At 46.9% G+C, this 20,822-nt stretch overlaps 1 protein-coding gene across 11 annotated transcripts in view; it reads left to right on the top strand.

Annotated features, from left to right (window-relative positions):
- Positions 1 to 20,822, top strand: part of CLEC16A (C-type lectin domain containing 16A) — a 237,813-nt gene that overhangs the window by 16,329 nt on the left and 200,662 nt on the right. For 6 of the 11 annotated variants that reach the window (XM_009195987.2, XM_009195985.2, XM_009195990.3 and 3 more), the window contains exons 3-9: positions 1,227 to 1,360; positions 8,008 to 8,156; positions 10,264 to 10,369; positions 11,700 to 11,705; positions 12,084 to 12,207; positions 16,720 to 16,894; positions 18,837 to 18,890. In XM_009195987.2, coding sequence (XP_009194251.1) covers positions 1,227 to 1,360; positions 8,008 to 8,156; positions 10,264 to 10,369; positions 11,700 to 11,705; positions 12,084 to 12,207; positions 16,720 to 16,894; positions 18,837 to 18,890 — 748 coding nt within the window. The remainder of the gene's footprint in view (positions 1 to 1,226; positions 1,361 to 8,007; positions 8,157 to 10,263; positions 10,370 to 11,699; positions 11,706 to 12,083; positions 12,208 to 16,719; positions 16,895 to 18,836; positions 18,891 to 20,822) is intronic. The other 5 variants (XM_031658479.1, XM_009195986.3, XM_003916534.4 and 2 more) reach the window with 3 other exon arrangements.

The raw sequence follows: 20,822 nt of genomic DNA, 5'->3' as shown, positions 1-20,822 counted from the left end.
GAATGGCTTTTACAGGCAGATGGGCCTCCGAGTTGGAGAAGATTGTAAGGGTGTTTTTTAGGCCATTTAAATTTATTCATTTACCTGTTCATGGATTCAGACAGAATCAGGCAGCACTGAGTAAGTTCCAGGTCCATGACCTCACCACTGTGGAGATGCCAGACAAGGACAGAGAGGCACCCACAACTGGGTCAACCCGCAGGCACACCTCCTTTCTTCCAGGTGTCCCAGATGCAAGATTAATCTGGTGTTAGCTTGAGTACAGAGAACACATAACTAGAAACATCATTCTCTTCCTTTAAAGAAAGGCATTGGATGGTCTGTTTCCTTTTCAAGAGTAAAAGAGCCAACGTGTACCCCCAGAAGCCAGTGCCGCTAGGCTGTGGACAGACAAGTATCCTATCCACAAGGAGAAAGGCAGAAACAGACTTGGGGATGGGTTAGTAGGGTTTCTTCACCACATCAGTACCTGTGTATTTCTTTCTAGTTATTTTCCCCTAGAACTTGACAATTTGGGAACCACAGTACATTTGGTTGTCGTATCTCCCCGGCCTCCTCTGTTCCGTGACTCTTTTTTAGTCTTCTGTTGTTTTTACGATCCTGAAAGTTTTGAGAAATGCTGGCCAGGTCTCCTGTGGAATGTCCCCCAATCTGAGTTTGTCTCATGGTTTTCTCATGATTAAACTGGTGGTTAAGGGGAAGAAAGCTGTAGGGGTAAAGATTTTTGGGAACTGTTTTTTTTTTTTTTTTTTGGCTCTGTCACCTAGGCTGGTGTGCAGTGGCCTGATCATAGCTCACTGCAGGCTTGAACTCCTGGGCTCAAGTGATCCTCCCACCTCAACCTCCTGACTAGCTGGGGCTTCAGGCATGCACCACCACCTAATTTTTTTTTTTTTTCTTTTCTGTAGAGGCAGGGATCTGGTTATTTTGCCCAGGCTGGGTCTTGAACTGGCCTCAAGCGATTCTCCTGCCTCACCCTCCTAAAGTACTGGGATTACAGGCGTGAGCCCCTGTGCCCAGCGCTAAAATTCATTTAATACTCAGAATTATCTTATTCCTTTGCTGTGAATTCCTGCTGTGGCAGGTGACAATGGGTGGCATGATCTGTGCAGATATCTTGGGGTAGAGGGGTGAATCTAATACTTATGTTGTGAATGAAACCAGATAATAATTTCCGTTTCCACACGTGGAAGCAAACCATTGACGCTTTTCCATTCTCTCCCCAGCTTCTTCCTGGAGAAGAATATGTTTGTTTTCTTCTTGAACATCTTGCGGCAAAAGTCAGGCCGTTATGTGTGCGTTCAGCTGCTGCAGACCTTGAACATCCTCTTTGAGAATATCAGTCACGAGACCTCACTTTGTAAGGACGTTCCTTGGTATTTGCCTCTGTACTGCTGGGCATGTAGCAGGGTGAAGTTTAGCATGGTTTTCTCTGTGTTTACTGAGTATATTAGTCTACTTGGGCTATCCTAACAAAGTACCATAGACTGAATGGGTTAAACAATAGAGATTTGTTTTCTCACTGTTCTGGAGGATAGAAGTCTAAGATTGCCCAGGCATGGTGTCTCATCCCTGTAACCCCAGCACCTTAGGAGGCCAAGGTAGGCAGATCACTTGAGCTCAGGAGTTTGAGAACAGCCTGGACAACAAGGAGAAACCCCATCTCTACAAAAAACCATAAAAATTAGCTGGGCGTGGTGGTGTGCGCCTGTAGTCCCAGCTACTCAGGAGGCTGAGGCAGGGAGATTGATTAAGTCAAGGAAATTGAGGCTGCAGTGAGCTGTGATTGTGCCACTGCACTCCAGCCTGGGTGACAGAGCAGGACCTCGTCTCCAATCAAAAATAGTTCAAGATCAGGTTGCCATCAGGGTCGGTTTCTGGTGAGGGCTCTCTTCCTGGCTTGCAGACGGTCACCCTCTTGCTGTACGTGGCCTTTCATCTTTGTGCGAGTGCAGAGAGATTGAGAGGGTGCTAGCTCGTGTCTCTTCCTCCTTCTATGGGGACTCCGGTCCTATTGGATGAGAGCCCCCACCCTTATGACCTCATTAAACTTAATTACCTCCCCAAAGGCCCTGTCCTCAAATACAGTCACAGTGGGCGTTAGAGCTTCAACGCAGGAACCTGAGGGGGACACAGTTCAGTCCCTAACCGTGTGTTTGTTTCTGTGTGTTGGGTACTATGAGAGGGTTCCCCTCTACTGATGGTGCTGGGGGTGTTTGCACTTCTTCTTTATAACTTGCTGTTAAAGAGTTGGGGTCACTGAATCATCAGCCAGTGGAATAAGCACTGGAAGAAGCAGGACAAGGAACCTCGGCCAGAGGGCAGGCAAGGGTGTGGGCATTGGTACCAACCCTCCTGCTTCAGTCCCTCCACCCAGCTAGTGAGTGTGTGACTCTGAACTTCTTACCTGCCCTCACTAAGCCTCAGTTTCTTCATCCGTAACAACCACCCCGAGAGGCAGGTGCTGTCAGTGCTTTCATTTTAACACCCAGGCGCCAGCTGTAGCAAAGCCAGAAGAGAGAAGGGGTTTCATCCCAGGTGATTAGCTCAGTGATCTTCAGTGAGGGGACATATGGCATCATCAAAAACATTCTTGGGGGTGCTGCTGACATCTAGTGGATAGAAGGTGGGGATGCTGCTATACATTAAGGACAGGCCCCCCACAACAGGGAATTACCCAGCCCAAATTGTCCCCAGTGCCGAGGCTGATAAATGCTGGTTTGGTTCCTAATCCTCCATGCTACACCGCTAGCTTTGTTATTCCAAGGTGACTTCACCAAGCCCTGGCCCTGCCCGCCAGAAGTGGGGGACAAATGGCCAAATGTCTATATCAGAGGCAGGCTCTCAGTCCTGAAAAAAGTCTGCAGTGGGCAGAAAGAGGTAGATAGAGATGGTGGCATTCCTCTGGTCAAGAGGGAGAGGAGAAAGGGCTGCTGAGTGATGGCTCTTGCAGCTGCCGCTAGGTGGTGCTGCTGCCTCAGAGATGCCTTATGCTTCCCAGTGACCGCAGGTTGACAAATGTGGGCCGACTCCTGTCTCCCTAAATGGTTTCCCTTGTTACCAGTGCCTGTTTCACTGGGTATGAAATGACTGCGGTTTCTGAAAGCTCTGAGGGGAAGATCCAGCTCAGTGGCACAGCTCCTGGACTCAGACTAAACCAGGTCCCAGGCCCAGTTCTGCCCCACACTTGCTCCCTGCGTGTGCCTGGACAGTAAAGGCTCTGAGCTGCTGTTTGTGCATCTGTCAAGAGGAGAGCACAGTGGCTGCGGCATAGAGTGGCTGGGCGTGAGCGTGAGAGCAGGTGTTCAGAGCAAGGCACAGGGTCTGGCAGATAGGACATGGCCATGGATCAATTTTATCCTTTAAGGCAGCATCACCCTCAGTGTCCCTGCCCTGGGAAGCCTCTCAAAGCCCAGCTAGGCACAGGGTGACTGGATTGAGATGGGAGTGAGGCAATCAAAACTTATGACTTTTAGAGGCTTTCTCTGAATTATATGACTTTTAAAAATTATATATATTTAATGTGTACAACTTGATTTAATATATACACACAAAAAATATGTGTACATTGTGAAATAATCACTGCAATCAAGTGAATTAACTATCCATCACCTCACATTTGTGTGTGGGGGGTATGTGCACGCACATTGTGTGATGAAAATATGTCAGATCTGCCCTGTTAGCAGATTTCACGTCTGTAACGCAATAGGATGAAGTGTAGTCACTGTACTGTACGCGAGAGCTCCGGAACTTACTCATCGTGCAAGGTACCCTTTGATCAGTGTCTCCCCATTTCCCTCCTCCCCAGTCCCTGGTAACCACCCTTTGACTCTCTGCTTCTATGAATTTGACTGTCTTAGATTCTCCCTATAAGTGAGATCATGCAGTATGCGTGGCTCTTCTTGTCCTGGCACCAAAAAGGGTACCCTGCTGTGGGAAACCCAGGTAGATGTCCCTGGCTTTATAGCCCCTTCACCACAGTGCTTTTATAAGCCCTTCAAAAAGGGTAGACATCATTGCACGTTGACAGAACTTGGATTTGTAAGGGGTGAAGAGGATAGACGACCTTTGCTTTTATTTTTATTTTCTAACCACAGAAGAAAAAATGTCCTCATTGTTAAACAACGAAAAGCCAAATGTTAGAAAAATATAAAGTCAAGTTTCTGCAGAATTTCACCCTAACAATTCATTGTGCACCAGCCATTCTGCTGTTTGCTTTTCTTTTTCCTAGCCACCCAGTGTATCTTAGATCTCATTGTCCCATTCTGTAACCCTGCCTGGTTTGGCTTAGGAGTGGCAGCTTGTTGTGCCATAATCTATTTAACCTGACCATGGGCGTTTAGGTGGTTTCCAGCTTTTCACTATTACAAGCAGCCATTTCACAAATGCACCTGTTGCCTGCTGGGGTTAGTGACCTAAGTGACAGAGTCCCGAGAGACTGAGATTACGTACAGGCTCCCGGGTTTATTAGAAAAGGATACCACAGAAAGTCAGCCACACAGTGAGGGGGTAGTAGAAAAATCCCAGCCTGATAATAGAGGTGCCTCCAACTGTCCTATGGTGGCCCCCCACCACCCACAGAGTCATCTCTTGGAGGCCCTGGAAAAGTCCCTGCTGGGGAGTGGAGGGAGCCTGTGGCTGTCCTAGCTCCAGGGTGCAGCTAAGAGACTCAGTTGTACGTCTGAAGCTCCCAGTATGGCGTCTGTGCTGCTGGTGGTCTGGAAGCCACTAACCAGTCACAGCAGGGCTCAGTAAGAAACCCCAACAGCTCCTTATCCTGCCAGCCCATTACCCCTCCCTCCTTCTCTCCCAGCAAGAGCCTGAATGATACAGAAAGAAAAATAAGTGCTCTGGGTATCAGAATCACCTGGGCAACATGTTACCCATGTTAGACTCCAGGTGGATAAATAAACTGGACTATTCAGAGAATGTAATACTCTATAGCAAAAAGGAAAAGAAAAAAAGGAGTGGACTACTACCATCGCATACACAGCAAACTGGAAAGCCCTCAAATGTGGTAATAAGCGAAAGGAGCCAGACATAGAAAGTGTGTGTACTGTCTGCTTCCAGTAGATGAGGTTCATGGACCGGCAAAATGAGTCTAATGTGCTAGAAGCAGAATAAGGGTTGCATTGGGGTAGCAGGTACTGACTGGGCAGGGGCATGAGGAAGCCTTCTGGAGAGCTGGAAATGTCAGATGTGGGATCTGGATGGTGCTTACACCGTGTGTATATGTAAAAATTTATCATGCTGGATACTTAGAGTTTGTGAGGTATATCTATGTATGTAAAACACATATGTATGTTGTATCAGTCCATTAGAATGGACTAATTCTCAATGGACTGATATAACATACATATGTGTTTTACATACATAGATATACTCAAGGCTGGGTAATTTATAAGGGAAAGAGGTTTAATTGACTTATAATTCAGCATTGCTGGGGAAGCCTCAGGAAACTTACAATCATGGCAGAAGGGGAAGCAGACACATCCTTCTTCACATGGCAGCAGCAAGGAGAAGAATGAGTGCTTAGCAAAGGGGAAAGCCCCTTATAAAACCATCACATCTCGTGAAAACTCACTCTCACGAGAACAGGATGGGGGACACCACCCCCATGATTCAATTATCTCCACCTGGTCCCTCTCACAACATGTGGGGATTATGGGAACTACAATTCAAGATGAGACTTAATTGGGGACACAGCCACACCATATCATACATGTACATGTATGTATATTTCCACATATGTCAAACTGTCCACTTAGGATTTGTGATGTATATAACCCCATCTTAAGAAACATTAAGATTCCTAAGATTCTGCCCTAGACCCGTTGACTCCTTGCTTGGAGGGATCCCCGAGCACTGCCTCAGGAGTTGTTATGCTCAGCAGATTTTGAAAACCGCTCTTCTGAGACTATAGACCGCACAGCCTGTCTGCCATGCCTGCTCAGAGTGCACAGTGGCTTTTCTGAATGCAGTGGCTTTCCCGGAGAACTGGCTGCCAGGGAGGACCACGCCATGGGCCCACACTGTGGCTTCCGTCACGATCCCAGGCTCCCAGATTCCTCTTTGTGGTGTTTTTGATGATTCCCAACAGACCGTTGAGTAATACTTTGATTGACCTCAGTTAGGTACCTCAACGGCTCCAGATAACTTAATGGTTTATTTCCTCTTCACCCAAGAGCAACTGTGTTCAGTCTCGGAACACGATAGAGATTTTCTTTGTTTGTTTTGTTTTTAGAGACAGGTCTCACCCTGTCGCCTAGGCTAGGCTCCAGTGATACGATCATGGTTCACTGCAGCCTTGAACTTCTGGGCTCAAGCTGGGACTAAAGGCGCACACCATCACACCTGGCTAAAGCTGAGATTTTGAATCTCCACATAACAGTAATAAGAAGAAGAATGGCCGTTAACATTATTGAGTGCTTGCATTGTGGCCCATACTGTCCATTCATACAGCCAGTGAATCAGTGATTACTACTACTACTACTGTCCTGAGTGCTTTCTGTGCATTTTCTCCATTCATCCTTACCACAACTTCATGAGGAAGTTTTGGCTTCATGGAACTGGGGCGTGGGGAGGGTGGGCAGTTTGCCCAAGGTCATAACACAGCTAGGAAGTGGCAGGGGTGAGATGTGGACACAGGCAGGCCAGTCCAAGTCCACGATTGAACCCAGAGCCTCCCAAACATGAGCACGTGTGGGGAGCCGTGCACACTTCTTACATGCAGAGTGCTGGGCCCACCCCTGGAGATTCTGACTCCGTGATGCAGGGCCAGGGCCCAACATCCTGCAGGTCTGACAAGCTCCAGGGTTGCTGTGCTGCCCATCTGAGGACAAGACTCTGAGTAACAAGGCTCCAAACCATGCCCCCAGCAGGTGTCAATCGTGTTCTGCCTTTAGCTGTCCTGGGGGCCGGGCAGGTGAGCTGGTGCAGCGCTCACACAACAGCAGCCTGAAGGATAGGCGATGGGACAGCATTGCCTGCCTTGCAGGTGGCTGGCAAGAACACAGAGGGAAATATGCCTGGCAAAGGCCCAACACTGATATCGAACTGTAGGCCATAGGCTGCAGCTGACTGATAGACGTGTTTTTTGCTGGCCAGCACAGCCTTAAAAGCTAGTTTATTCAGTGGCGAACACGTCAGGATCAGGAGATGCAGTGTTGGAATCTGGTTTTGCCTCTCTTCACAGTTGAAAGCACTCACCATACTGGCCTGCATTTCTGTAGGGCCAGGGGCTGGGAGCTGGGGAGTGGGGGTTGCTCTTCAGTTGACCCCAGTGCCCTTGGGCCCTCATCACCCAGTTTTCATTATTGGGCCCCCATAATGCATGACAAACTCTGACATCAGACCTAAGTTTGAATCCCTTCTCTGTGACTGTCTCTGTGCACGGGTAAGTTAACGTCTCTGAGATGTTTTTGCTCATCTGCAAAATGGGAAGAATGAGGAGGATCATGTGATGGTTGATGGTCATGTAAAGCACTCAGCCCAGTGGCCGGCGTATAGTAGGGATTCAGCAGAAAGTGACCTTTATGAAATCATGTTGCTATATAAGGAGGAAAAAAACCCTAGTGTGGCCTTTTGTGGCATTCAGAGTTGATGTGATTTGTGATGGCAGAAGTGGGTAGCTTTTTACCCTCATCCATGGGTGGTTTGTGAAAATGCCCACATACCAGCTAATCTCCCCCTACTCCCAGCTCTTTGTTGAACTTTGCCATCAATGAAAAGAAAATGTTGGAGTGTTTTTTTTATTTATTTGGTGTGGGAGGGCGGGGACGGGCTGTTCCCCGGTGATGCCTTTGAACTTCCTGGTGACTGTGCATCAAAGATGATCTCTTTGCTGGTTAAAAGTTAAGCTCTTCCCAGTTAGCGTGTTTAATCCCAGCAACCCAGAGGCTTACCTAATTCAAGTACATTAATGTGGTCATCTGCTTGTTACCTGGCTTATCTTTTCCCCAGCAAGAGTTAACCTGTTTTGTTTGTTTGTTTGTTTTTCCCCTCTAGATTATTTGCTGTCAAATAACTATGTAAATTCTATCATCGTTCATAAATTTGACTTTTCTGATGAGGAAATTATGGCCTATTATATATCGTTCCTGAAAACGCTTTCATTAAAACTCAACAACCACACTGTCCATTTCTTTTATAATGAGGTAAGTAATTGCCAGAGGGGCACATGTGGTAAGCTAAACTAGTTATGGCAGTGCCTTAGATCTGGATGATCTCGTGTCTGTTTACAAAGCTCTTGTATGCTTATTAGGATTTTCACGGCAACACTTTTGACTTTGGCATGCTTAAAAATTTTTTTTTAATTAAATAAGTTACCTTTCTATTAAAAAAATTTAATTCTTTGTAGAGACAGGGTCTTATTATGTTTCCCAGGTTGCTCTTGAACTCTGGGGCACAAGCGATCCTCCTATCTTGGCCTCCCAAAGTGTTAGAATTACAGGCGTGAGCCACAGCACCTGGCCAGCCTTTCCATTTTTAATGTAAAATTCCGTTTGTTCTGAGAGCTTTATACTTGGCAGAGAGGAGACATGCCCAGATGTTGTCTTGGGGAAGTGTTGCCCTGTGGGAAAAACAGGAACTCCAGTCAGGACTGGCTTTGTCACTTCCCTGCTGTGTCACCTTCAGGAAGTCCCAGTCCCTTTCTGAACCTCAGTTTCCTCATCTGAGAAATGAGGATAAGAATATATATCTTGTAGGGTTATTAGGGGTTGAATTAAATGAGATGTTGTCTTCAAAGTGCCTAGTATGTACGTAGCTCCCTACAATCATAGACGTTGCTATTCTTGATAAGATAATGTCCCTGACATTCTTTGGGAGAATTATTAAAATGAACAACTTAAATAAGTTGCTCCTGTCCTCACACCTAAAAGGAGTTTGAACAATAGGGTCAATGTATCTCCTATACTGAAAGGTCCAGGCACTGGCCATGCTGGGGCTGGTTCATCCTGTGCTTCAACCATATCAGCGAGGACCCAGGCTCTCCCATCTTGCTGCTCTGCTGGCTATATGGTTGGCATCCATCCTCAAGTGCAACCCGTCATGGTCACAGGGTGCCACTGCCAAAATGCCTGATGAGATCACTTCCCTTCTTGTGTCCCTTTCTAACTTCCAAAGAAAATTTTCTCAGAAGGCTCCCGCCAGCCTTCCCGTCATGTTTGCCTGCATCCCACTGAGTACTTCATAGGTGTCAGGTGCTGGGGTAAGCATGGGACCAGAAATGATCTCATTTAGTCCTGGAAACCATAAAGTAGATGTTATTATCCCCATTTTATAGATGTAGAAACAGAGGTTTAGAAATACTACATTGCACAGGTTAGAAGTGGTAGAACAAGGCCAGGCGCGTTGGTTCACACCTGTAATCCCAGCACTTTGGGAGGCCGAGGCGGGTGGATCACGAGGTCAGGAGATCGAGACCATCCTGGCTAACACGGTGAAACCCCGTCTCTAGTAAAAATACAAAATATTAGCCGGGTGTGGTGGCGGGCGCCTGCAGTCCCAGCTACTCGGGAGGCTGAGGAAGGAGAATGGCGTGAACCCGGGAGGTGGAGCTTGCAGCGAGCTGAGATCATGCCACTGCACTCCAGCCTGGGCGACAGAGCGAGACTCCATCTCAAAAAAAAAAAAAAAAAGAAGTGATAGAACAGGTAATGAACCCAGTTGTGACATTATTTGGACTCTTTTTTTTTTTTTTTAATTATAATTTTAAAATAGAGATGAGGTCTTGTCACATTGCCCAGGCTGGTCTGAACCTCCTGACCTCAAGTGATCCTCTGTGGTCTCCCAAAGTGCTGGGATTCTGGGCATGAGCCACCACTCCTAGCCAATGAATCAGTGATTACTACTACTACCACTACTACTGCTCTTTTTTCTTTTTTTCTTTTTTTTTTCTGAGATAGGGTCTTGTTCTGTTGCCCAGCCTGGAGTGCAGTGGCATGATCACAGCTGACTGCAGCCTCCAACTCCTGAGCTCAAGCCAGCCTCCCACTTCAGCCTCCCAAGTAGCTGGTACTATGGGTGTGCACCACCACACGGACTTGGACTCTTTTCTGTTTCTTCTGTGGCTTTGCCTTCCCATCCCTTTCCACATTCCCCATTGGGAATGAACCACTGACTTAACGGTTCACATTGGCAACGGTTTTTTTTTTTTTGGCTTTTTCTGAAGTTTCTGATGGAATTCAGAGAGTTGGGGTGAGGCCAGGCCTGGCTTATATAAGGGCTTGTAATTTGTTTTCCTTATTTCTTTTGTTTTAGCACACCAATGACTTTGCCCTGTACACAGAAGCCATCAAGTTTTTCAACCACCCTGAAAGCATGGTTAGAATTGCTGTAAGAACCATAACTTTGAACGTTTATAAAGGTAAGTGTCCTCGTGGGCTTGTGTCTCGGCTGATTTCTGACTTGGCAGCAAGCGCTCCCGTGTGTGTGCGTATGGCTCTCTGATTGTCACGAGGGAGCGCAATGATGATGAGCTGTGGCAGCTTCTCTCATGAAAAACTTGGAATCCCCTAGCATTTAGCTGGCCGCTCATGGAAATCCTTGCCTTCTCCAGGCATGTGGAAGTCTTGCTCATGCTGCTACATGGAAGTAGGATGTCCTGAGAGGCACGTGTGGGATTCAGAGTGACTATGTTTTGACTATGTTTTAGAATTTGAGAAAGCAAAATTGTCTTTTTAATGTGTCATTTAAATTTTTGTGTCTTGGTTTGTGAAATGTACTTTAATACAGCTAAGGGGTAATTTGACTTTTAAGTAATATTTAAAAGCATGTCACATTGTGAACAGCAGGGGGCAATGTTGTATTCCCAACAGGCTGCAAAGCCCAGCACTAACAAATTCCTCCTTTCCCTCAAGATGTTCTTAATGCCCAAAACATTGCCCCAGGGAAAAAGCTATTCCCCCACTCTGTGCTGCACTGACACGAAGTCTGCCTGGCCACAGGTTTCCTGAACTGGAATTGCCCTTCCAAGGCAATGCTTGGAAGTTCTCTGCCTAATGCCTGGGTTATTTTCCCTGGAGTCACCACAGTAGAGATGGGACTATTTTCTCAGGGATGAAAGGGCTTTGACTTTCATGAGTCAAAATGTTATTACTCCCTAATGAGGGTGGGGGCACCTCAGGGACTCACTTCAGCCTGGCACTGGGCTTACATTAAATTTAAGAACCTTTCTAGGAGCCCAGCTGGACCCATCCAGGGTCGCAAACTGAGGGCCTGTGGGCCATATCCAACCATCAGACGTGTTTTAATTGGCTTAGTTTTTGAAAAAATATGTAGTTGCCAGTATTTAAAAATTGAGAGGTCTTCCATGATAATCTGGATTTGCACCTTGAAGATTCAGATTTGGTAGTTGAAGCCCACAGTCCTGCAGGGGTGGGGGGTCAGCTGGCACAGAAGCAGCTGCCCCTTTGGGGTCAAGGCCCATGCTCCCAGGTCACACGCTGGACCTCTGGCCACCAGCCAACCTGGCAGGTTTCTAAGTGTATGACCCTGGTCCAAGCCACAGTTGGTTCTGCTGCCTCCTGCTCTGTTTTCTGCTGTCCCCTTCTAACCTTATCTCTCTGTGCAGATGCCTCCCGCCCTAGCCTCTCTGCCCCTGAGCAGCTCTCTCACCTTCCCAGGTCCTAATCCTGTTAACTGTTGTCTGTTTTTTGCCTTTCCTTCAATGACGATTCCTGTGTTCCTTATTCCAGTGTCATGTAAGTTATTAACCTCTGGTTTTCCGCTTTCTTAATTTATCCTTATGTATAAATACAGGAACCTTGCTTGAGAATGGTGTAATTCTCAGTGTAGTCTAGCTCAATCTGCTACTGATAAGTAGGCTCTCCCATGCACTAATAATGTTTAGCCCAGCTAATTTAAGTGTAAAATATCATAAGAACTGCCTTGATGACTATAGTTTTATGAATAAGATAAACATTTTTAAGTATTTCCAGGAAAGACAGACAATTTCAGATTATAGCAGAGGGCTTTTTCATTGTGGTTTTTGGGTTTTGCTTTGTTTTTGTTTTTTTTTTAAATCTTCCCCAAGTTATTTTTGGTAGCTTGACTTTTTTTTCTTCTGTGAATTTTCTCAGTGGATAACCAGGCCATGCTGCACTACATCCGAGATAAAACTGCTGTTCCTTACTTCTCCAATTTGGTCTGGTTCATTGGGAGCCACGTGATCGAACTTGATGACTGCGTGCAGACAGATGAGGAGTGAGTGACACCCCCAGGGCCACTCAGTAGATAGACAGGGTGGTTACGGGAGAATTCTGTTTTCATCAAGAAAAAACAAACACATTAACAGCACTCCCCTACCTCTGTGTAGCCTGTACTTCCGTACTCTAAAACGTCCTGCTCACCTATTTGTAATAATGAAACGCTGGAAACAACTCAGAGGCCTCCCAGAGCAGGCGGGGTAAATCAATTCACTACAGCCATAGATGGGGCTGCTAGACAGCTGGTGAGAAGGTCAAGGGGCTCTGTCAGCTGATGAATGCATTAACATAATGTAGTCTATCAGTACGATGGAATAGTGTTTGGCGATAAAAAGGAATAGAGCGAGCCAGGTGCAGTGGCTCATACCTGTAATCTCAGCACTTTGGGAGGCCGAGACGGGTGGATCACGAAGTCAAGAGATCGAGACCGTCCTGGCCAACACGGTAAAACACCGTCTCTATTAAAAATACAAAAATTAGCTGGGTGTAGTGGCGTGTGCCTGTAGTCCCAGCTGCTTGGGAGGCTGAGGCAGGAGAATTGCTTGAACCCGGGAGGTGGAGTTTGCAGTGAGTGGAGATTATGCCACTGCACTCCAGCCTGGCAAAAGAGCAAGACTCAGTTTCAAAAAAAAAAAAAAGGAATGAAGCGCTGACACTTGGTATGGCATAGATGAACCTCAAAAGCATTATTCTTAGTGAAATGCCCAAAATAGGTGAATCTATAGGGGTGGAAAGTAGATTGGTGGCTAGGATGTTGTGTGGGGACTTAGGAAGCAACTGCTAATGAGTATAGGGCTTTTTTTTCTTTTTTGAGACAGAGTATTGCTCTGTCACCCAGGCTGGAGAGCAGTGGGGTGATCATGGCTCACTGCAGCCTTGACCTCCTAGGTTTAAGCAGTCCTCCTGCCTCAGCCTCCCAGGTAGCTAAGACCACCAGGCCTAAGCCACCAAGCTCAGCTAATTTTCTTGAGTTTTAGTAGAGATGGGGTTTCGCCATGTTGCCCAGGCTGATCTTGCATTCCTGGGCCCAAGGAATCCTCCTGTCTTGTGCTAGGATTACAGGTGTGAGACACAAATCCAGCCAAGTAAGGGGCTGCTTGCTTTTTTTTTTTTTTTTTTTTTGAGTCAGAGTCTTACTCTGTCACCCAGGCTAGAGTGCAATGGTGCAATCTCGGCTCACTGTACCTCCACCTCCTGGTTTCAGGTGATTCTCCTGCCTTAGCCTCTGAAGTAGCTGGGATTACAGGTGTGCGCCACCACACCCATCTAATTTTTGTATTTTTAGTACAGACGGGGTGTCACCATATCAGCCAGGCTGGTCTTGAACTCCTGACCTCATGATCCGCCCATCTTGGCCTCCCAGAAGTGCTGGGATTACAGGCGTGAGCCACCGCGCCTGGCCGTAAGGGGCTTTTTTCACAGGGGGATAGCAGTGTTCTAAAATCGACTGCGATCATGGTTGGGCAACTCTGTGAATCTACCAAAAATCATGACATTGTCTACTTTAAATAATTGAATGTTATGGCACGTGAATTATACTTCGATAAATCTCTTTTAAAAAAGAGATTAGGATGGTGCTTTTGTCCTCAGAGGGATGATTAGAAGTTCCAGAGCAGGATTTCTTTCCCTTGGCTCTATTTACCTCTTGAACTGGGTACCATTGTTGTGGGGGCTGTCCTGTGCATTGTAGGCTTTTTAGGAACATCGCTGGCCTTTCTACCTGCTAGATGCCAGTATCACCCCTCCCCAGTCGTACCAACCAAAAATGTCCCCAGACATTGCCAAATGTCTCCTTTAAGGCAAAATCACCCTCACTTGAGAACCACTGCTCCAGGGTGACAGCTTTGCCCAGGCCTGGTGAGAGGTGCACCTAAATGGGGTCAGGATGCTAAAGGGACCCGATGAGAAGTGTCCTGGGGGACGGGAGCTAGGCAGATAGAATATGAGATCTGATATGGGGGAAGAAGCAAGAATGGGTAATGGCTGACCCAGCGGAGCAATTGGGAAAGCCAGAAGCCTTATGGATTTAAACAGTCGTGGATGCAAGACATAATGAGACACTTAACTACAGAAAGAGCAAAGTTATACAAACAAAGAAATGAAACGTAGTCCTCTATTTGGCTCCACGGTGAATGTTATGACATCAACCCCAATTACTGATGACTACTTCGGGGGAAGGGGCAGAGAGAACGGAAGAGTTCTGTCATAACATGAAGTCAATAGATAATACCTAAAATGGCTCAATTGCAAAATAGAAGTCCATGCAGACTTTCTAGAAATATGGGAGGAACTAGCTGTAGAAACAAGTAACTGCCTCTGGACAGTTGGGAGAAGTGGAGGAGTGCTGGCTGTGGTGGCTCACACCTGTAATCCCAGCACTTTGGGAGGCTGAGGTGGGCAAATCACTTGAGGCCAGGAATTGGAGACCAGCCTGGCCCCATCTCTACTAAAAATACAAAAATTAGCCAGACATAGTAGTGCACCCCTGTAATCCCAGCTAGTAGGGAGGCCAAGGCACGAGAATTGCTTGAACCTAGGAGGCGGAGGTTGCCGTGAGCTGAGATTGCGCCACTGTACTCCAGCCTGGGCGACAGAGCAATACACTGTCTCAAAGAGAAGAAAAAAATAATGGAGGATGCGAGCCTGGGCCAGGAGCTGCTCTTTTTCGTTATCAACTTATCAATGGTATTTGAGTTTTAAACCTAGCTGCATGTATTACTTTGATTTTTTTTAAACCAAAGTATTAAAAAGTGAGGTATTTTAAATATACCATTAGAGAAAATGTTCCAAAGTATCTTCTTAAGCGGGAGAAAAGTACAAAACATTGTGCATAAATGTTCTAGGCCTCAGGCGCACGATGGGTTTGTAGACATTCATATGCTATTAGGCTTTACAACATATATTTCCTATAAATATTTAGCAAATATCTTTTTTTCTTTTCTTTTTTGAGATGGAGTCTTGCTCTGTCACCCAGGCTGGAGTGCAGTAGTGCAGTCTTGGCTCACTGTAACCCACCTCCCAGATTCAAGTGATTCTCTTGCCTCAGCCTCCTGAATAGCTGGGACTACAGGTGCGTGCCACCACACCTGGCTAATTTTTTTTTTCTTGTATTTTTAGTAGAGAGGGGGTTTCACCATGTTGGCGAGGTTGGTCTCAAACTCCTGACCTAAAGCAATCTGCCTGCCTTGGCCTCCCAAAGTGCTGGGATTACAGATGTGATCCCAGTCTGTACCCAGCTGAAATATCTTGTTGAAGAATAAGAAATAATTGGCTGAGCATAGTGGCTCACCCCTGTAATCCTACCACTTTGGGAGGCCAAGGCAGAAGGATCACTTGAGTCCAGGAGTTTGAGACCAGCCTGGGCAACATGGTGAGACCCCTCTACCCTCTACAAAAAAATTTTAAAAATAGTTGGGCATAGTGGCAGGTGCCTGTAATCTGAGCTACTTTAGAGGCTGAGGTGGGAGGATCCCTTGAACCTTAGGGTTGAGGCTGTAATGAGCTGTGTTCATGCCACAGCACTCCAGCCTGGGTGACAGAACAGGACCCTGTCTCAAAAAATAATAATAAAAGGAATAATTATCCAGAATTATGTAAAAGAAGCAGAATTGATCTTGTTTTTACCTTTTTTTTTCAAGTATATACAGTTAGACGGATAGAAATGTGACATCTGTATTTTAGATGTGACTACTACTAGGAGAGGTAAAAATGTAGAAAAAACAGACATTAGGGTTATAAGTCCCAAAATGTTAATAGTGAATATCTGTTAGTAGTGGGTTTGAGACTTTGAATTCTATTTGCTTTTGTATTTTAATTCGCTGTTGTCAAAAATGACCATCTATCAGTTGGGTAATAATAATACAAACCAAATGGCTAGCTAGTATTTGCTGCATACTGCTTTGGGGGCGGTGAAAGCATCCCCACCAGCTGTTTCTGGAGTGTGAGACTGACTCCACCCAAGAGACATTACCCCTTGACCCCCCACCCCCAGCACGCTGTTGCTAACTGCAGGGAGACGGAGACCTCCAGGGCAGGGGCCTGGGGGAGGGGTGTCGTGTCTTTGCTCTATGTCTGCATGTCTTCAGGGCCACCGGGGTGGCCACGGCTGTGGAGGCCTGCTTTTCTCTTTAGAACTCCTCCGGAGGGAGCATTTTAATTACAGTGGATGTATTGCTCCATTAATGCTGCTTATCTGGGGAGCCAGGGCATCTTGCCACAGTGGCTAGTAGCTGTGCTTATGCAGTGGCTTGCTGGAAGAACTTAGCAGCATTTTGCTTTGTTTACCTCATTCTGGGGGACCCTAGCAGTCCCCTGAAATTGATTGCAGTAAACCTGCCCATTTTCCCTTGTGTATCTCCCCAGCAGTGGCCAGGATAAGTGTCTCTTGAGACTAACTCAGATATTGGTTATGTGGATGAACCCCCAGTGACCTAAGTCTCAGGCCATTGATGTTAGGCTCAAAGGCTCCTAGTGTTGGCCTCCAGGCTGAGGTGGTCATTTTTCATGGCAGGCACCGGAATCGGGGGAAACTGAGTGATCTGGTGGCAGAGCACCTAGACCACCTGCACTATCTGAATGACATCCTGATCATCAACTGTGAGTTCCTCAATGACGTGCTCACGGACCACCTGCTCAACAGGCTCTTCCTGCCCCTCTACGTGTACTCACTGGAGAACCAGGACAAGGTGGGTCTGGCCCCATGGCTCCCGCTGGCTGAAGCCCATCTTCAGAAGTGGGGAAGAACAGTCTCTAGTCCCCTGGAATGGGGCTGAGCATTGCAAACCAGGACTGAGGTGGTTGTGGTTGTTGTTGTTTTTGACAGAGTTTTGCTCTTTTACACAGGCTGGAGTGCGATCTTGGCTCACTGCAACCTCCGCCTCCTGAATTCAAGTAGTTCTCCTGCCTTAGCCTCCCGAGTAGCTAGGATTATAGGCACATACCACCATGCCTGACTAATTTTGTACTTTTTAGAAGAGATGGCATTTCACCATGTTGGTCAAGCTGGTCTCGAACTCCTGACCTCAGGTGATACACCTGCTTGGGCTTAGAATTACAGCCAGGACTGAGGTTTTGAGCCCAAGGGAGATTCCTTTCAAAGCATGCTGGCTTTCCTTTCCTTTCCTCTTATATCCTGAGACAGAGACAGAGTGTGTGTGAGAGAAGATTATAAAAGTGAATAAGAAAAGATTACCGACCTCAGGAGGAAACAGGAAACATGTACAAATGTAGGGTTTTGGTTGCTGTGTATCCTTCCCTGAGGTGTTCTCCTCCCCGGTAACTTTTCCTGGTAGTTGCCAGAACCCACTGATTTGGAGAAGATGCAGACAGCAACAGAACTTGCGCAGCACGGAGGGAAGGCATGGAGCACACTCAGGGAAGGGTCCCAGGGTGGTGACTGTCCACTGTTAGCAGGCCCCAGAGGCCTGTGGGGATGACGGCTGGTAACATGCAGGGCCTCAGTTTCTCTCCCAGTCTCAGAGATTCTGGTTCGGTTGCTCTGGGGTGGGGCCAGGAATCTGCATGTCTCACCTATCCCTCAGGTGATTCTAATTCTGTGCTGCTGGTTCTCGGTGCCCCCTCCGTGAGGAATGCCGCTTCTGGAGGGGAGGCCTCTGTGCAATTCCTCTGGAGGTAAAGGGGCCTCAGCAGGAGGCAGGACAGAGCCATCTGGTCACCATGCAGAGGTGTCCCAAGGGGATGGAGTTTTGAGGATTCTCACTACAGATGAGTAAATAAAAGAAAATGTATTTTTAGTAGAAACGGGGTTTCACCATGTTGGCCAGGCTGGTCTCGAACTCCTGATCTCAGGTGATACGCCTGCCTCGGCCTCCCAAAGTGCTGGGATTACAGGCATGAGCCACCGCGCCTGGCCAGGACTGAGGTTTAAGCCTGAGGGAGATTCCTTTCCTTTCAAAGCACGCTGGTTTTCCTTTCCTTTCCTCTTATTTCCTGAGACTGAGACAGAGTGTGTGTGAGAGAAGACTGTAAAAGTGAATAAGCTCCTTAGCTTTACCAGAGGCGGCTCTGGGAGGCACAGACAAAGTATGAGAATTGGAGTTTTCAGACCTGGGTTCAAATTCTGCCTCTTCCCTTTCCTAACTCTGTGACCTAAAGCAAATAACCTGAGCCCATTTCTTCAGCTGCAAAATGAGGGCCTAACGATTCTTCTCTCACAGGGTGGGTGTGAAATGGAGCATCTTGAAATTCAGTATAAACGAGGGGCTTTTCCAAGGCCACAGTGCCCTAAACCTCCTCCCCCATGCTTTGAAAATAACTTCCCAAGAACAGGCCTCCAGGAGGCCTCTCCTGCCGGGTCATCCAGTGCCCCAGCTGGTGGAAATGAACGTGCTTGGTAACTTAAGGAGCAAGTTCTCGGGGGTCAGCCTCTCATCTGTGACTAATGATGAAAGGTTTCTCAGGTGGAAAAATAGTGGCCTTACAAACAGTATTGAGTGGGATTTTGCAGAGTGGACTTTTGAGTAGCACCCGGAAAGGACAGCCCTAGGGCCATGGAGGAAGTCAGTGGGACAGGATGCCCTTGTTCACACAGAAGGCTTTTGGCTTTGTGTATTTTGTGCTGCTCCCTTGTGTGACCTGATCTCTCTCTTTCCTGCCACCCCCTACTAGGGAGGAGAACGGCCGAAAATTAGCCTGCCGGTGTCTCTTTATCTTCTGTCACAGGTATGCTTGATCATTCACCAATGTCCCCACTACATTTGGGGTCCCTTGGTGTGCCACTGCCTTGCAGAAAATCCCCAGGCCTTATCACCCATCTTCTTTGTGTCCCCCATCCTAAAGTAAAATAACAGCAAAACAAAGGGGCTTTCTGTTTTCCAGGCACTAAATAGAGGTAGTGTGTATCTTTTTCATGGTAGGAGATGGAAATCCAAAGATAAATGAAAAATAAACCAAACCTGACTTGTGTCATTGATTTTTTTACCATGAAGACTGAGGTTTCCAAAACAACTGAGTGCTTGAAATACCCTGGAAATGTGGGCTGCAGCGCTTTTACTCATGCAGCTTTGAATGAAGCCCCACATTGCAGAACCCACAGCGTGCATACACATAGCAACCTTGGTGTAACAAACTTCCTGAAATGAGGCTATTTTTAAAGGGCTTTATCGCGGTTCTAGTTCCCAGATTACCTCGTGGAAGGGATCTCGTAGCAGCCTTAGCTCTCAGATTTGTGTCTTGAGCCAATTTGTCTCCCTCCCCTCCTTAAACAAGTGTGTTTCCTTCGTGTAATTATGTAATATTTACAAGAAGGGAAAAACTCCATGGCGACCCAGTTACATAACTTTAAAAATATTTTTATTACAAGCAGTCCAGACTCTCAGGGCATCTCATTAGACTATCAAGTAGTCCAGCATTTACCCAGAACTCTGTTTCCGCTTTTGCAATGGCACAGGTATTTGCTTTGATGAGGAACTGTCCATCTAACTTGATCCCCAGCTGTTTTGAATTTGGGGCGGGGCTTTTTCTTTTTGGCCCAGGAGGAGAGGTTCAGAGGCCACCTCCTCCCCAGCCGGTAGGCCGATCCGGACATGTCCTGACTATCACTCACAGCCCGAAGTCCTATTCTGGGGCTGTGTTTGCTTAGGGCTCTGCGCGGGGCCAACTTTGTCTGAATGCTGCTCTGTACGACGACGCTGAGCGCAAACCCCAGCCTCTCCTGGAAGCTTTTTTCTGCTGCCTCTTTCCAAGTCTGCCGGCATCTCCTGCTTGGGATTCTGGGAGTCCAGCAGGACCCTAGCAAGCCAGTTCTCAGCCCCAGGAATCACATGGAAAGCATCCCCAGGACCCTTCAGCTATTGGAGCATTGCCCGGGCAGGGTCTCCTCCAGAGAGCATGGCCACCAGCCACCCACGGTGGGAACATCAGTGGAGACAGTTACGCCTTTTCTCTGAGACTCCTCCCTCGCCGGTTTGCTTTGTAAAGAACCAGGAGCCCATGCACCCAATTACTTGTTTCAATATCTCATAGAAAGCATAGCTTGTAATTCAGTATTCCTCAAACTTGAGTAATAGATCCCTTTTAAAGATAAACAACCTAGATCCCTGTTTCCCCCTGCATTTTCATTTAGCTTAATGGAAATATGACCTAAATGTGTGGAAAACCTAAATCAGGTATAAATCCTGTGTCCTTAAGGCCCCTACCTCAATATAAAATCATTGCATACTTGCAAATTATTTTACAAGCATAGCTAGAAAACCATGAAAATTTTCGTGGATGACATTAATTTGGTGTGACAGGTGATGCTGTCCTCCTAGAACTAAACTGCTAACAGAGTGTGGTGTGGGCAGCTGGACCCGGCTTTTTGAGTCTGGCCTGCACGTGCTTCCATGTACTCTGCAGTTACTCGCCCTCCCTCTTTTTTGGGTTCAGAGCCAGGAAGATGAGCACTGTGCGTGTCCACAGGCAGGAATTGTTTGCTTTGTTCAGGGGATCCTTTGTAGGTGCTCACTGAATGCTTGTGGACTGAAAAGAACAAGGAATAAATGATCAGTTAAGGCCGCATTCGTACAAGGTACGTAACATACCTGAGAATGAATGGCCACAGTGATCGGTGTTTTGTATTGCTGGTAGCGTAATGTGTGGCAGGAATTTGGCCAT

This window comes from Papio anubis, chromosome 18 (genome assembly GCF_008728515.1).
Source record: "Papio anubis isolate 15944 chromosome 18, Panubis1.0, whole genome shotgun sequence".
NCBI classification, from domain to species: domain Eukaryota; kingdom Metazoa; phylum Chordata; class Mammalia; order Primates; family Cercopithecidae; genus Papio; species Papio anubis.
This window is presented reverse-complemented; position numbering and strand designations above follow the sequence as displayed.